The sequence below is a fragment of the Mustela lutreola genome, chromosome 15 (genome assembly GCF_030435805.1).
Source record: "Mustela lutreola isolate mMusLut2 chromosome 15, mMusLut2.pri, whole genome shotgun sequence".
Taxonomy (NCBI): Eukaryota; Metazoa; Chordata; class Mammalia; order Carnivora; family Mustelidae; genus Mustela; species Mustela lutreola.
In genome coordinates, this window is record NC_081304.1 from 59637085 (window position 1) to 59652411 (window position 15327).

Sequence of the window (15327 nt, forward strand, 5' to 3'; positions counted from 1 at the left end):
GAGAAGGAGACTCCCCACTAAGCAGGGAGCTTATGAGGAGCTCCATCCCAGGACCCTGGGATCATGACCCAAGCCTCAGGCAGACGCCTCACCGACTAAGCCGCCCAGCACTTCTGCAGAGAGAGAATCTTACGCAGGCTCCATGTCCAGTGTGGAGCCTGACCCTGAGATCATGATCGGAGCCGAAATCAAGAGTCTGACACTTAATTGAGCCACCCAGACATCCCTGTTCATTTTATTTTAAAAATTCTGCATATAAGTGAAATCACATGATGTTTGTCTCTTTCTGACTTGTTTCACGTAGCATTATAACGTCCAGACCCATCCATGTTGTTATAAGCGGCAAGATCTCACTCTTTTTTATGGTTGAGTAACATTCCCGTGTGTGTGTATGTGTGTGTGTACCACATCTTTATCCATTCATCAATCAATGGACATTTAGTTGTAAATAACGTTGCTATAAACATAAGGGTGCGTCTACCTTCAAATTGGTGTTTTCGTTTCCTCCGGGTAAACACCCGGCAGTGAAATTACCCGATCACGCACCCAGCTCTACTGTCAGTGTTTTGAGGAACCCCCATGCTGTTTTCCACAGTGGCTGCACCAATTTACATTCCCAGCAACAGAGTACGAGGGGTCCTTTTTCTCTGCATCCTCCCCAATGCTTGCTTTTTTCTTCTCTTTTTCCTATTAGCCATTCTGACAGCTGTGAGGTAGCATCTCACTGTGGTTTTGATTTGCATTTCCCTGATGACTAAGTGATGTGGACCATCTACATCTCCATGTATCCCTTGGCCATCTACAAGTTTTTTGGGGGAAAATGTCTGTGCAGGTCCTCTGTCCATATTTAAGTCAGATTGTCGTTTTTGGTGTTGAGCTGTACATGTTGTTTTTTGTTTTCGTTTTTGAGCATGGTCCATGCCCAGCATGGAGCCCGAGTTCAAAAAGGGCTTGGACCAAGCAAGACCACGAGATCAAGAACTGAGCTGACATCAAGACTCAGACACTTAACCAACTTAAGCCACTCAGGCGCCCCAAAGAAACTCTTCATAGATTTTGGATATTAACCCTTTATTGGATCTACCATATACAAATATCTTCTCCCATTCAGCAGGTTGTCTTTTAGTTTGGTGTTTCCTTTACTGTGCAGAAACCTCTTATTTTGAGGAAGTCCCTGTAGTTTATTTTTGCTTTTGTTTCCCTTGCCTTGGAAGATGCATCAAGAAAGAGACCTCACTGCCTGCGCCCTCTCAGGCGGTAACTCTGATTTAGATCCTTCATCTGGTCTGAGTTTATTTTTGACTGTGGTGTGAGAAAGTGGTCCGGCTTCATTCTTTTGCATGGGCCTGTCCAGTTTTCCCAGCACCATTTACTGAAGAGACCAACTTTTTCCCGCTGGATATTCTGGCCTCCTTTGCCGTGCATGAATTGACCATACGGATGCGGGTTTAATTCTGGGCTCTCTACCCTGTCCCATTGGTCTGTTTTTGTGCCAGTGCCACACTCTTTTGATGATGTATCACTCAACGCTTAACATTTTGAGGAACTGTCTTCCAAGGGGGCCGCACCATTTTACACTGTATTTGCTTCGGTTGCAGAATAACAGTACATTACCACAAATCAATCGAAATAAAAATATTTATTCTCTTTAAAGAGCACCATTATTTTACTTTTTATTTTTTATTATTATCATTTTTAAAGACTTTATTTATTTGACAGAGAGAAAGCAGGAGGAGCAGAGGGAGAGGAAAGAAGCAGGCTCCCCGCAGAGGAACAGCCCAATGTAGAATTCAGTCCCAGGATCCCAGGATCATGACCTGAGCCCAAGCAGATGCTTAAGCCACTCAGCAACTCCGGCGCCCCAGAAGCACCGTTATTTGAAACACATATGCCCCATTCAGTGAAAAAGTATATGTTTTACATGTGTCTGATACAGGATTTCCATCCTAAATACAGGGGCACCCGGCTGGCTCTGTTGGTAGGGCCTGCCACCCTTGATCTCAGGATCCTGAGTTCAAGCCCCAGGCTGGGCTGGAGTGCACCTAAAAAAGTAAAAATACCAAATATATAAAGAATGTGTGATTCAATGATAAGACAACGTGGTTTTGTTTTTTAATTAGCAATAGAGTGGAACAGACAATTTGCAAAAGAAGATATTCAAGTGGCCAACGAGTGCATGAAACATGGTCACCTTCGTGAAGCATCAGACACACGCAGAGAAAACTCCGGTGACAGCTAGTGCATGCGCACTGGATGGCCAACACTGAAAAGACTGACAGCATCTAACGCTGCCGGTGCGCTGGGAGAGCTGGACCAACATGCCTCGATTGGGCTGCGCAAGAGCAGAGCGACCATTTTGGAAACCAGTTCGGCAGTTTCTAGTAACGTTAAAATACCCTTACAAACCCGACCCGCCGAGTTACACACCCACCCTCCAACTTACACATCCGACCCTCCGACTTACACACCCGACCTCCAACTTACACGCCGACCCTCCGACTTACACACCCACCCTCCGACTTACACACCCGACCCCCGACTTACACACCGACCCTCCGACTTACACACTCGACCTCCGACTTACACACCGACCCCTCCGACTTACACTCCCGACCCTCCGACTTACACACCCAACCCTCCGACTTACACGCCGACCCACCCACTGCACTCCAGCTGTCCCCCGAGAGTGGGAACCGCACCTGCCCGCGAGGCCGCGGCAGGAGTGTTTCCGGACGCTCTGTCGCAAGAGACTGGAACAGCCCAGAGGTCCGTCAAGAGGACAGATAAGGAAACCCGCACTTCGGGAACCACGGTACATCCTGCCTCGTGGAACCTCAGCGCGTCCAGGCTCGCCCCCCCACCCGGCGGTCCCCAGGGAGCGGCTTTGCGCAGAGTCCCGCCCGGGGCCAGTGCGCAGTGCACGGTGCACGCTCCCGAGCCGGGGCCGCGCCCCCCCGCAGCCCTCGCCGGCCGCGCGGGGAGGAAGGGGCAGGCCGCGGGCCCCGCCGGGGGACGGCGCGTGCGCTCGGACTGACGGCGCGGGGCGTGCAGGCAGCGGGGGCGGGCCAGGGCCGACGGGGCGGGCACGGAGGTAAGGCCGGGCGGCCCGCCCCCGGGGGGGCCGGCCCCGATCGCCCGCCCCGCCCCTCCCCGGCCGCCCGGGTGTGGGCCCCGCTGCTGCGCCGCTCCCTCGGCTGGCGGACCCGCGCGGGCGCCGGCTCGGGCTGCGGGTGAGGGGCCGGGGAGGGGCGCGGCGGAGGGCCCCGACCCGGGGCGGGGGAGGAGGCGGCGGGGTCGGCACTCGGTGCCCGCGGGGCTGCGGTCTCTGCCGAGATTTGGGTTTTTCCTCCCGGGCGGGGCGCGCGCACTTCCTCATTCCCGCGGGACCCCCTCTCGCGTGCGGCCGGGCCTGGCCTGAGTCCCCCAGGGACCACCCCCCCTTGGCCCGGCGTCTGCTCCGGCCCGCTTCGGGAGCCCCCGCGGCGTGGCGGGAGTTCCTGGGCGCGCCGGGTCGGGCCGGGAGGCGGGGCCGAGGGATTTTGGATGCGGGACCCGGGTACCGGATGGAGGTCAGAGGCGGGTCCGCGTCTCGTTGCGAACTGAAGGAGAAGAGGGGCTCCAGTGGGAGGGGGAGGGCGGGGCTGCAGGGCAGATCACCTCCCTGAGGCCTCCCCATGCTCCTAGGATGGCGGCGACCCCCGCGAGCCTGTTCTCCTCTGGGGACGACCTGGACTCCAGCCAGTTGCATATGGAGCCCGATGAGTTAGACACTCTGAAGGAGGGAGAGGACCCAGGTTCGCAGCGAGCAGGGCCGTCGGGAAGGAGAGGGGCGGAGAACTCCCGGGGTCCCGCACTAACACCTTCTCTCCTCCTAGCTGACCGGATGCACCCGTTTCTGGCCATCTACGACCTGCAGCCTCTGAAAATGCGCCCCTTGGTGTTCGCCCCTGGAGTCCCCGTCACGGCCCAAGTGGTGGGCACTGAAAGATACACCAGTGGCTCCAAGGTGGCTGGGCGGGCGCCAGGGAGCTGGGCAAAGGGAGGGCTGCTGCCCAACGAGGGGACAAACGTTCAGTCCCTCCCTCGTACTCCCAGGTGGGAACCTGCACCCTGTACTCTGTCCGTTTGACGCATGGCGCCTTTACCTGGACGACCAAGAAGAAGTTCCGGCATTTTCAGGAGCTGCACCGGGACCTCCTGAGACACAAAGTCTTGATGAGTCTGCTTCCTCTGGCGCGGTAAGGGGACCCTCCCGCTTCCTGTCAAGGACAGGAGCCCCCACCCTGGGGCAGCACGGGCAGCCCCTGACCCAACCCCCAGTACCGTTTTCTGCCTGTCTCCACGCCCCTCCAAGCCACCCATACTTCTGTCCCCGATACTTTCCCATCCCAGCTCTGGCCCCCGGGGCCCCCTCCCCTGACCCCGGTTACCAGGAAACCTTCCCAGCCCAGCTCACCCTGTCCGTGGTTCTGTGCCAGTAGCTCAGCCGGGCTGGATGCCCAAAATGCCCTTGGCAGCCTCGCTCCTTTTCTTGTCTCTGTTCTTAGGATCGGGGGCCTTCTGCCAGCCTCCAGTCCTCCCCCAGTATCCCATACCTAGGGCTGCAGGAATCCAGGCTCTCCGCTTCCTGGTTCTTCTTGATCCTCCTCCCCGATCTCATCCACAGCTTTGGTGTGGCCCACCTTCCAGCCCGGGAAGCAGCCGACAGAGAGATACCCTCTTTACCACGCGTGGGTCCCGAGGGCTCCAGCAGACATGCATCCAGCAAACAGGTGCGACCAGACACCAGGCTGGCGGGGAAGGCTTCTGGTGTGCAAAAATGGCTCTGGTCCCATCTGTCTCTGTCTCTCATCCCTGCTTCAGAAGTACCTGGAGAATTACCTTAACCGCCTCCTGACCATGTCTTTCTACCGCAACTACCATGCCATGGTAAGGCCCCGGGGACTGGGCCCTTGTGCCGTTCCAGGTGGAACAGTATCATCAGACCCTCATGTGGCAGAGGCCCTGGGTCTGCTGAAAGGCGAAGTCTCTCCTCTGAGCCATTGTCTTCCTCTGCAGACAGAATTCCTGGAAGTCAGCCGGCTGTCCTTTATCCCAGACCTTGGCTCGAAAGGACTGTGAGTGTCCGATGCCCATCACCCCACAGCCAGCAAACCCACAGGAGGGTGGGGAGAGCATTGCAGGGAGAGGGCGGGAGGGGGGCTCTGGATTCCTTTTGGACCATCTTCTCCTGATTTTCCCCACAGGGAGGGAGTGATCCGGAAGCGCTCTGGAGGCCACCGAGTCCCTGGCCTCACGTGCTGTGGCCGAGACCAAGTGTGTTACCGCTGGTCCAAGAGGTGGGTCCCGGAGCGGACCCGCCAGGCCGTGTTCGGGAGGGAGGGGTGAGGAAGGAGATCCCACAGGCAGGGAGGAACGGACGGAGCCCTTCCGCTCCAGGTGGCTGGTGGTGAAGGACTCCTTCCTGCTGTACATGTGCCTCGAGACGGGCGCCATCTCCTTTGTTCAGCTCTTCGACCCTGGCTTCGAGGTGCGCGTGGGGAAAAGGAGCACAGAGGCCCGCTATGGGGTCAGGATCGACACCTCCCACAGGTAGGGCCACAAGGGGTGGTGGGGGAGGCCGAGGACGGACACCTGGGAGGGAGAGCGAGTGGAAGGAAGGGACGGATTTCCAGCCCCTGGAGCTGGCCTTGATTTGGAACCAGGGAACTGGTCTGGCCACATGTCTGGGAACTCGTAGCGGCTGGGCTCAGGGAGGGCGGCGGTGAGTAGGAGGCTCGGACAGAGGGAAATGGCTCTCCATCCATTCCTCCGTTCACTCTCTCGTCCGACAAATCGGAGAGCCTGGTCTGCCCCCCAGCTCCATGCCTGCGACCCAGCCGTGCAGAAGGCAGAGACATGCCTCGTCCGGGTGGAGTCGGGCACGAGGGACTAAGGCAGGAAGTGGGAAGGAGGAGACAGCCGGAGAGGGGAGGTGGCTGAGGCCCCCCTTGTTCTTCCTGCTCAGGTCCCTGATTCTCAAGTGTGGCAGCTACCGGCAGGCACGGTGGTGGGGCCAGGAGATCACGGAGCTGGCACAGGGCCCGGGCAGGGACTTCATACAGCTGCACCGACATGACAGCTACGCCCCGCCCCGGCCTGGGACCCTGGCCCGGTGGTGAGACACTGACGTCCCTTCAGAGCTTGTCTGTGGGCTTCTGGGCCCACTTGCTGTTTTCTGAGTCCTTGAACCTCTTCTGCTTTCCACCCCCTGCGGCTTCTCTGGTCTCCTTGACCAGCTGCCCTCTAACCACACTGATATCTAATCTCCCTCTGACCTCTCTGACTCTCCTTACTCGCTAATCTCCTCTGACCCAATCTCTGACCTCCTGTGACCACCCCCCCCCTGCCTTTTTGCCATGCTGTCCCTCTCTGTGCCTTAGGATCTCTTCAAAACTCTCTGATTCATTCATGCATTCAATAAACCTTTTCTAAGCACCTACTCTGTGCCCGGCCCAGTGGCAGGAGAAAGAAGCCAGCCCAGTAGCTGATTCAATCATGAAGCAATGACAGATTGCCATTCCAGAGGTAGTTGTGGGGGTACCGAGCACAGAAGGGGAGCCTCTGGCCCTGCATGGGGATATCAGGACAGGCTTGCAGGAGGCAGCAGCCTTGAGGACAAGGATGGCCCGAGGCAGGAGCTGGAAAGAGCAGAGGCAGCTAAACTACATCACAGGCAGGGAGGGAGTTGGGGAAGCCTTGTTTTCTTGGACGGGCTGCAAACATTTATTTTTTAACGCCAGAACTAATGGCTTATACTCACGTAGTACTTACTGTGTGCTGGGAACTGTCCTACGTGCTTTATGTGTGTTATGAAGGCGTCAGGCGAACCCTGTGAGGGTCCTTGCCCAAGGTTACACAGCCTGTAAACAGTGGAGCCAGGATTCAAATCCCGGCAGCCTCGGGGCTGAGACCCCGCTCTTCACCATCCTACGAAACTGTTAGTTATTAGAATGTCAAGGGGCGCCTGGCTGGCTCAGTGCAGGGAGCATGCGATGTTTGATCTCATGGCCGTCAGTTCGAGCCCCACGTTGGGCATAGAGATTGCTTCAAAAGAGAAAATCCTAAAAAAATACATAAGTGAAATAAATAAGAATTCAAGTGACGTGGAAGCACGTTAAGCATGTAAGTTTCCATTCATTGCACAACCCTCTGTGCTCAGCCCCACTTCTCTCTACCCGCCTCCCAGCAGCCCATTTCTCTCCCCAGAAGTAGTCCTCACAATAGTATCGTGTTTATCTTCTTAGCTCTTTTCCAGCATACTTTGGTAGACTTATATGTATGTTAGCGTTTGTTTTGTTTTGTTTTAAGATTTTAGTTATTTATTTGACAGAGATCACAAGTAGGCAGAGAGGTGGGGGCGGGGGTGGGGGTGGTGGTGGTGGTGGGCAGGCTTCCCCCTGAGCCGAGAGCCCGATGCAGGGCTTGATCCCAGGACCCTGGGACCACAACTCCCCCCCCAAGGCAGAGGCTTAACCCACTGAGCTCCCCAGACACCCCTGCTGTTTGTTTTACATGTAAATGAGATCCTGCACTTGGTTTTGTCATTTATTTTTCCTTCACTTAATTTGTGTGTTAGGGATTAAGCATTTGTTTTTTTTTTTTAAAGATTTTATTTATTTATTTGACAGACAGAGATTACAAGTAGGCAGAGAAGCAGGCAGAGAGAAAGGAGGAAGCAGGCTTCCCAATGAGCAGAGAGCCTGATGTGGGGCTCGATCCCAGGACTCTGGAATCACAACCTGAGCCCAAGGCAGAGGCTTTAACCCACTGAGCCACCCAGGTGCCTCAGGGATTAAACATTTAGATTGTTTATTTTATTTTTAAGATCTTTCTTTTTTTCTTTTTTTTTTTTTTAAGATTTTATTTATTTATATGACAGAGATCACAAGTAGGTAGAGAGCAGGCAGAGAAAGAGAGGAAGCAGGCTCCCTGTTGAGCAGAAAGCCCCATGCGGGGCTCCATCCCAGAACCCTGAGATCATGACCCGAGCCAAAGGCAGAGGCTTTAACCCACTGAGCCACCCAGGCACCCCTAAGATCTTTTTTATTTGAGAGAGGGAAAGAGCCGGTGTGCGTGTGCAAGCAAGAGTGGGGGAGTGGCAGAGGGCCAGGGAGAAGCAGATGCCCCGCTGAGCAGGGACGTCCCAGGAGCCCTGATGGTGACTCAAGCTGGAGGCAGACACTTCCCTGACTGAGCCACCCAGGTGCCCTGGTTATTCCTCATTTTAAACGATGCCGCAGTGAACCCAGCTTTTGTCTAAGCATTTAATAGGTTGCATTCCTAGAAATAGAAGGACTCTGTGCATTTATTGGTATTCGAGAACATGTGTGCTCGATATTCCCGGAGATACCGCCAAACTGTCCTCTAGGAAGGCTGTAACCCATGTGTATTCCCGTAGCCGTGAGAATGCTCACTTCCCCACGTGTTAATATTGCAAGTTATCAGTGGTCTTTATTTTTGCTAATCTCGTGGATTAAAGACCTATTCTTTTTTTTTTTTTTTAAGATTTTATTTATTTATTTGACAGAGATCATAAGTAGGCAGAGAGGTAGGCAGTGGGGGTGGGCGGGGAAAGCAGGCTCCCTGCCAAGCAGAGAGCCTGATGTGGGGCTCCATTCCAGGACCCTGAGATCATGACCTGAGCATAAGGCAGAGGCTTAACCCACTGAGCCACCCAGGCTTCCCAAAACCTGTTATTTTATCTTATTATTAATTTTCTTCCTCGCTAGTGACATTGAACCTCTTCTTGTATGGTTGAGCATTTTAATTTCCTCCATGAACTGTCAGTTCTTATTCTTTGCCCACTTTTCAGTTTGCTTGTATGTCTTTTTCTTACTGATTTGTTACAACTCTTTACATATGGCATACTAATGCTTCTAGTCGTTATCTTCTTTCGTTTATTGTGTCTTTTGTGGTTTCTAATTTTATTTAGCTTGTACTGGCAAGTCTGTCCCACTTGGATACATCTGATAATCCATCTGACTGCTCTGATCACTCTTGATCTTTGACTGACCCTGCTATCACCTCTGAGCCGTGGCTGTCCTCCGGTCTTCTCTCCAGAGCTTTCTGGCTTCTGACTCCCCTGACTTCCTTGGCTTGGCCTCCCCCCAGGTTTGTGAATGGGGCGGGTTACTTTGCCGCTGTGGCGGATGCCATCCTGAGAGCTCAAGAGGAGATTTTCATCACAGATTGGTGGTGAGTAAGGGAAGAGCTCAAACAGGAAGGGGCAGGGTCGGGCCTGCCGGGGATCAGCTTACGGGCCACAGAGGGAGGGGTGGGGGAGTGGCTGCTGGTTGGGTAAGGCTTAGCTTGCTTCTGACCTCCGGCCCCAATCCCAGGCTGAGTCCGGAAATTTACCTGAAGCGTCCTGCCCATTCAGATGACTGGAGACTGGACATTATGCTCAAGAGGAAGGCGGTGAGGAGAGGGGTCAGGCTGGAGGGGAGGCATGAGGGGGCGGCCCATGGGGGGGGGTGGTTTAGAATAGACTGCAGTGTGGGAGAAGGTAGGGAATGCTTCTCCTGGAGCCAGTGTAGATGTCTCTCCCAGTGCCCTTTAGGCTTTGTTTCATCAGGGGCTGGGGGCGGATGTATGTTGCCTTTCTCACTGGACTAACATCGCTGCAGTGGCTGCCACGTCCGGGCATCTGTAGGTGTCACTGGACGTGCAGACCATGATGGCGAGTGGGGGCCAGTGGACGGAGGGATGGTGGGAATGGGGACAGAGAGAAGGATAGGCAGTCGGAGGGGGTGCCAACAGGGATGCAGTGGGTGGATGCAGGATGGGTGGCACAGAAGGGGGGTAAGTACATGGTGGGGAACGTGGGCGAGTAGACAGTGACAGGCAGGCAAGGAGCTGCGCACATGGACAAGCCGGTGGACAGGTGAACAGCTGGCCCATTGCCAAGTTTGCCACAAGCACCATGGCTGGGTGTAAGTGTGGAGGCTGTCCAGGCTGAGTGGGGGTTCACACAGCAACCCCGAGCATGGGGCAGGGTTTGGGAGGGTGCAAAGGGGCCATCGTGCAAAGGGCATTAGGATCTGATGGCCACACTGCCACCCCCACCCCCCCACCCCACCCCCACCACCAGGAGGAGGGTGTCCGTGTGTCTGTCCTACTGTTTAAGGAAGTGGAGTTGGCCTTGGGCATTAACAGTGGCTATAGCAAGAGAGCCCTAATGCTGCTGCATCACAACATAAAGGTGACTCAGGTGTCAGAGACACCCCCCCCCCAACTGCAGCCCTACCCTCCAGGCTTCCCAGCCCCCAACTCTCCCTGTCCTCAAATGAATGTCTCATTCTTCCATCTTCCTATCCTCCCTCCTGGCGCTTCGGTTCTCCCCTCACCAGAGCCCACCCTCCTGACCCCTCTCCCCCACCTGCGGCAGGTCATGCGCCACCCAGACCAGGTGACCCTGTGGGCCCATCATGAGAAGCTCTTGGTTGTGGACCAAGTAGTGGCCTTCTTGGGGGGGCTGGACCTCGCTTATGGCCGCTGGGATGACCTGCACTATCGCCTGACTGACCTCGGGGACCCATCCGGGCCAGCGGCCCCACAGGTAATCGCCAAGGCCTTCCCAAGCTCCCCTAAACACCGCATCAATGCACACCCTTTCCTCTCCACCCGTTCCAGGCACTGCCCACCACGGGGTTCCTCTTACTGGGGCCCCAGGAAGCTGCTGGGAAGTAGACCCAATCCCTCCCCGCCCCCAGACCCCTCCCCGCTCCTCTAGGACATCCAATGCCACTGAGGGCTGGGGGGAACCATCTGTGTCACTCTTACTCTCTATGTCTCTCTGTTTCGCATCAGTGCCCCTCTCTCCTCCTGGGCCCTGGCTCTGTATGGCTCCCTGTGACCTCTCCTTGCCCCCTCCCCGGCTTGGGTGTGTTCCCCTACAGCCTCCCCCGCCGGGCTCCGACTCTCCAGGCAGCCCAGACCTCTCACAAAATCAATTCTTCTGGCTGGGCAAAGACTACAGCAATCTTATCACGAAGGACTGGGTACAGCTGGACCGGCCTTTTGAGGGTGAGGGTCCCCTCCTCCATAGCCCCCAGGACAAGGGAGTAGGGGCAGATGTCCGAGTGGGGGCTATGAATGGGAGGAGCTGGGTCAAGGGTAACGTGGCCTTCCCTCTGATCGGCTCCTTGTCGGAGCCGGAAGCGCTTGGGGATGTCGGAACCCTCCCCAAGAGACCATCCCTGGCCTTGCCCCTGATTCTCCCGGGACCCACAGATTTCATTGACAGGGAGACCATGCCCCGGATGCCATGGCGGGACGTCGGGGTGGCTGTGCATGGTCTCCCCGCCCGGGACCTGGCCCGGCACTTCATCCAACGCTGGAACTTCACCAAGGTGCTCACTCTGTCCTGGGGGTGCTGGTGGTGGGAAGGAGCTACCTCCCGCTGACAGCCATCCCTCCACCTCAGATGACCAAGGCCAAGTATAAGACACCCATGTATCCCTACCTGCTGCCCAAATCCACCAGCACAGCAGACCAGCTCCCCTTCACGCTCCCCGGGGGGCAGTGCACCACCGTGCAGGTGAGGCTCCCCTTTCAACCTGTCCTTACTCCTCCCTCCCTTCAGCCCACTGCCCCAAACCTGAGAGCTGCCCAGACTGCTCTCCTGCGGTCAGGAGCCACATCCTATTCCTTGTCCCCCCAGGTCTTGCGGTCTGTGGACCGCTGGTCAGCAGGGACTTTGGAGAACTCTATCCTCAACGCCTACCTGCACACCATCAGGGAGAGCCAGCACTTTCTATACATCGAGGTCTGACGGGGGTCGGGGGACAGGGAAGGGAGGGGGCGTCTGAGGAGAGGGACTGAGGATAGCTGTGGGATCAGTCCTGGAGGGCTGGTGTGGCTGGGCCTGGAGAGGTGTGAAACCCCGGGGTGGGCCGGAACCTCGAGATGGGGCTGGCGCCGAGCGGAGGGAACCGGGCAGGGCCCTGGCGGCTGATGCCTGTCTTGGGTCCCTGCCTCAGAATCAGTTCTTCATTAGCTGCTCGGATGGGCGGACCGTTCTCAACAAGGTGGGCGATGAGATTGTGGACAGAATCCTGAAGGCCCACAAGTAAGGCGGACTGGCGGCAGGATGGGCGTCTGGGCGTGGTTTAAACCAGGAGGGGCGTGGTTTGTGTCTGGCCCCGCCTCTGACTCCGCCCCCTTCCCCAGACATGGGCAGTGCTTCCGAGTCTACGTTCTTTTGCCCCTGCTGCCCGGTTTCGAGGGTGACATCACTACAGGTGGTGGGAATTCTATCCAGGCCATTCTGCACTTCACCTACAGGTGACCCCCCCCATGGCCACCCATCCGTGCCCCTGCCCTGAGTCTGTCCCGCTCCCTTTCTGCTGGACTTTTGAGGTCCACCATTCTCCTGACATCCCCTAGCCTCCCCCTCCCTCACCCACTCTTTTCCGCAGGACCCTGTGCCGTGGGGAGTACTCCATCCTACATCGCCTCAAAGCAGCCAGTGAGTGCTGGGGGTGGGGGGTTTAGGCCCCGGACCACCAGGCAGGGGAGCCTCTCCTCGCATGGTTCTGGGGCTGCTACTACTCTGAAACTGCAGGTAGTCTTGGGCTGCAGGGAGACGCATGCAGACTTAGCTCTAGGCCTTTTGAAGTGGGGGGTACCTGGGACAGGGCTCCATCAGCACGAGAGGGCACCTGTTACCTCATCCCCTCCCCCATCTTTCTTTCAGTGGGGACAGCGTGGCGGGACTATATGTCCATCTGTGGGCTGCGCACCCACGGAGAGCTGGGTGGACACCCGGTCTCAGAGCTCATCTATATCCACAGCAAGATGCTCATCGCGGATGACCGGACGGTCATCATTGGTCAGTCCCGGATCAGGACCCCTGGCAGCAAGAGGAGGGGTGGGGTGTGGAGCCAGGCCCAGCAGTGGGGGATGGGGTGAAGGACACTGGCTGGTCCTCTGGTAGAGGGTCCCCCCTGGGGCTCAGGCAGACACAGCGTGTCCTGCACCTGTCCTAGGCTCTGCAAACATCAATGACCGTAGCTTGCTGGGCAAGCGGGACAGTGAGCTAGCCGTGCTGATCCAGGACACAGAGATGGAGCCCTCCCTCATGGATGGCAGGGATTATCAGGCGGGCAGGTTTGCCTTGAGTTTGCGGAAGCATTGCTTCAGGTAGAGTGGGACAGGGTGCTGCGGGGGAGGAAGAGGTCGGGAGGGGGCTGGCCTGCCTTCTGGGGAGGTGTGTGAATGGCTTACTACCCGTAAGTAGCACTGGAGTTCCCGATCTGACTCAGGGCCAAGTAGGGCTATCAAAAAGATAAGAAGCAAATACTCTAAAAATAGTTTTGTTTTTTTTTTTTTTTGTAAAGCATCAAGTTAGTGGTCAAAGAGGAGACAGATTAAAACTCTGTTGGGCCCGCTTGCCCTTATTTTACTATTTAACAGTGTGTTTATTTTGAATTACTTGGGTAGGCACAAAATGACTTTTCCAGCAGTCAAGTTCTCCAAGGATCCTTTTTTTTTTTTTTTAAGATTTTTAAATTTACTTATTTGTCAGAGAGAGCACAAAAGCAGGGGCAGCAGCAGAGGCAGAGGGAGAAGCAGACTCCCCACTGAGCAGGGAGCCCAATGTAGACTCGATCCCAGGGCCCTGAGCCGAAGGCAGACACTTCACTGACTGAGCCACCCAGGTGTCCCGGGTTCTCCAAGGATCTTAATCTGACCTTGTGGGCACCCTTTTGTCCTGTAGTGTGATTCTTGGGGCAGATGCCCGGCCGGATCTGGACCTCCGAGATCCTGTCTGTGATGACTTTTTCCAGCTGTGGCAAGACACAGCAGAGAACAATGCCAATATCTATGAGCAGGTGGGTGCCGGGGCAAGGGGTGAGGAGGGGGGTCTCTGTGTGGAAATGCATGGATTGTCTCGTTCAGGGTAGGATGGAGAGAGCCCCACCACTGAGCCATTCTCAGAAGAGAGGTGAAAGTGTGGGGGGCAGATCATGGGGTTCAGCAGCTCGGGGTCAATGTGGGGGGCTGTGGTGTGAGAACTGGGGGTGTCCAGCCCAGTTGGGCTTTTGGACTCTTGGCAGAGTCTCTCCAAGCCTCACTGGCTTCTATGCCCCCTGCCCCCCGCCCACAGATCTTCCGTTGCCTGCCATCCAACGCCACCCGCTCCCTGCGGGCACTCCGGGAATACGTGGCCGCAGAGCCCCTGGCCACGGTCAGCCCACCTCTGGCCAGGTCTGAGCTCACCCAGGTCCAGGGTCACCTGGTCCACTTTCCCCTCAAGTTCCTGGAGGAAGAAAATTTGCTGCCGCCCCTGGGGAGCAAGGAAGGCGTGATGCCCCTCGAAGTGTGGACATAGTGGTGGCTCCAGCCTGGGATGGCATACCAGCCGCCTCGGGCACCACTGAGGCCGGCTCCCTGCCCCCAACCCTAAGTACGGAGGGCAGTGCCCCCTGGGACCCAGGGCAGGCAGGCAGACATGCCTGAGGGGACTAGAGAAGTCACCGCAGTGGACCCTCCCTTGAGAAGGACCCCGAAGAGGATGCTCCAGACCCTGGATTGGGGAGGCAGGAGACAGTCCCGGAGAAGTTCCTCCTCCCCACTACCCACTTGAAACCACTGCACTGGGGGAGAAGCAAACCTCCCACCCGTCTGCCCGCCCACCTGCAAGCCTGGGGAAGTCTGTCCCTGCAGGAGAGGCCGGCTCTGTCCTGGGCCTTCCCAGCTCCCCCTTACCTCCAACTGCCCTTGAACCCCTCCCACCCCACGGCCTCTCCGGGCTCATCACAGCCAAGGTGGAGGGAAGGATGAAGCCTCTCCCGGCTTCAGCCCCCACGGCAGGGAGGGTGGGGTGGGAGGCGCACACTAACTCTCTCCCCCTGCCTACAGATAGACACTAGCTTTGTATCCATTCAAGAAGCATTTCATAAATAAAGGCATAGAAGAGGTCCCTGCCTCTCCCTTGGCCAAACCGAGAGCCTGGCGCTTGCCTCCCCCTTCCCGCCCACCTGAGCTTTGGCCCCCCGGCACCTGCTCACACCCAGCGCCTGGCTCCTTTCTGCACATTCATCTCTACTGTACCTGTTGGTCCTTTTAGCAGCTAACCCGGCTGCTGGGAAGAGGAGGTGCTCACACAGCACCTGGCCAGCAAGAAGGGCGGGGCCAAGCCAGGACCTCCGGAGAGCCAGGAGATGGTGCTTCCCTGCGCTGGAGGGCTGAAGGGGTGTCTCGTGGTCCTGGAGTGACAACAGGGGAAGAAGCTCAGGGAGGCCCCTTTGGGAGTGGTTAAGGGCATAGCCTTGAGGGCAG

The 15327-nt window shown here is 56.7% G+C and overlaps 1 protein-coding gene and 1 long non-coding RNA gene across 4 annotated transcripts; one reads left to right on the top strand and one right to left on the bottom strand.

Annotated features, from left to right (window-relative positions):
• Window positions 1-1662: 1662 nt before the first annotated feature.
• Window positions 1663-3013, bottom strand: LOC131816946 (uncharacterized). Its single transcript, XR_009348241.1, has 3 exons — window positions 2700-3013; window positions 2192-2332; window positions 1663-2042 (listed from the first exon to the last, which is right to left on the bottom strand). It is a non-coding gene; the product is annotated as an uncharacterized LOC131816946 (long non-coding RNA).
• Window positions 3014-3018: 5 nt separating this feature from the next.
• PLD2 (phospholipase D2) lies at window positions 3019-14966 on the top strand. Of its 3 annotated transcripts, none has more exons than XM_059150168.1 (25): window positions 3019-3091; window positions 3685-3794; window positions 3876-4006; window positions 4096-4238; window positions 4667-4772; window positions 4864-4929; window positions 5059-5117; window positions 5247-5339; window positions 5440-5592; window positions 6008-6157; window positions 9154-9237; window positions 9381-9459; window positions 10133-10243; window positions 10430-10600; window positions 10941-11067; window positions 11275-11393; window positions 11468-11581; window positions 11705-11809; window positions 12024-12112; window positions 12214-12327; window positions 12462-12511; window positions 12740-12874; window positions 13032-13185; window positions 13763-13877; window positions 14153-14966. In XM_059150168.1, exons 2-25 carry the CDS (start codon window positions 3686-3688, stop codon window positions 14375-14377), a joined length of 2802 nt encoding a protein of 933 aa, XP_059006151.1. In that variant the 5' UTR covers window positions 3019-3091; window position 3685; the 3' UTR covers window positions 14378-14966. The 3 variants fall into 3 exon arrangements, with proteins under 3 accessions (XP_059006151.1, XP_059006150.1, XP_059006149.1); XM_059150167.1 differs by lacking the exon at window positions 3019-3091 and adding an exon at window positions 3132-3230; XM_059150166.1 differs by lacking the exon at window positions 3019-3091 and adding an exon at window positions 3253-3569.
• The last annotated feature ends 361 nt before the right edge of the window (window positions 14967-15327 follow it).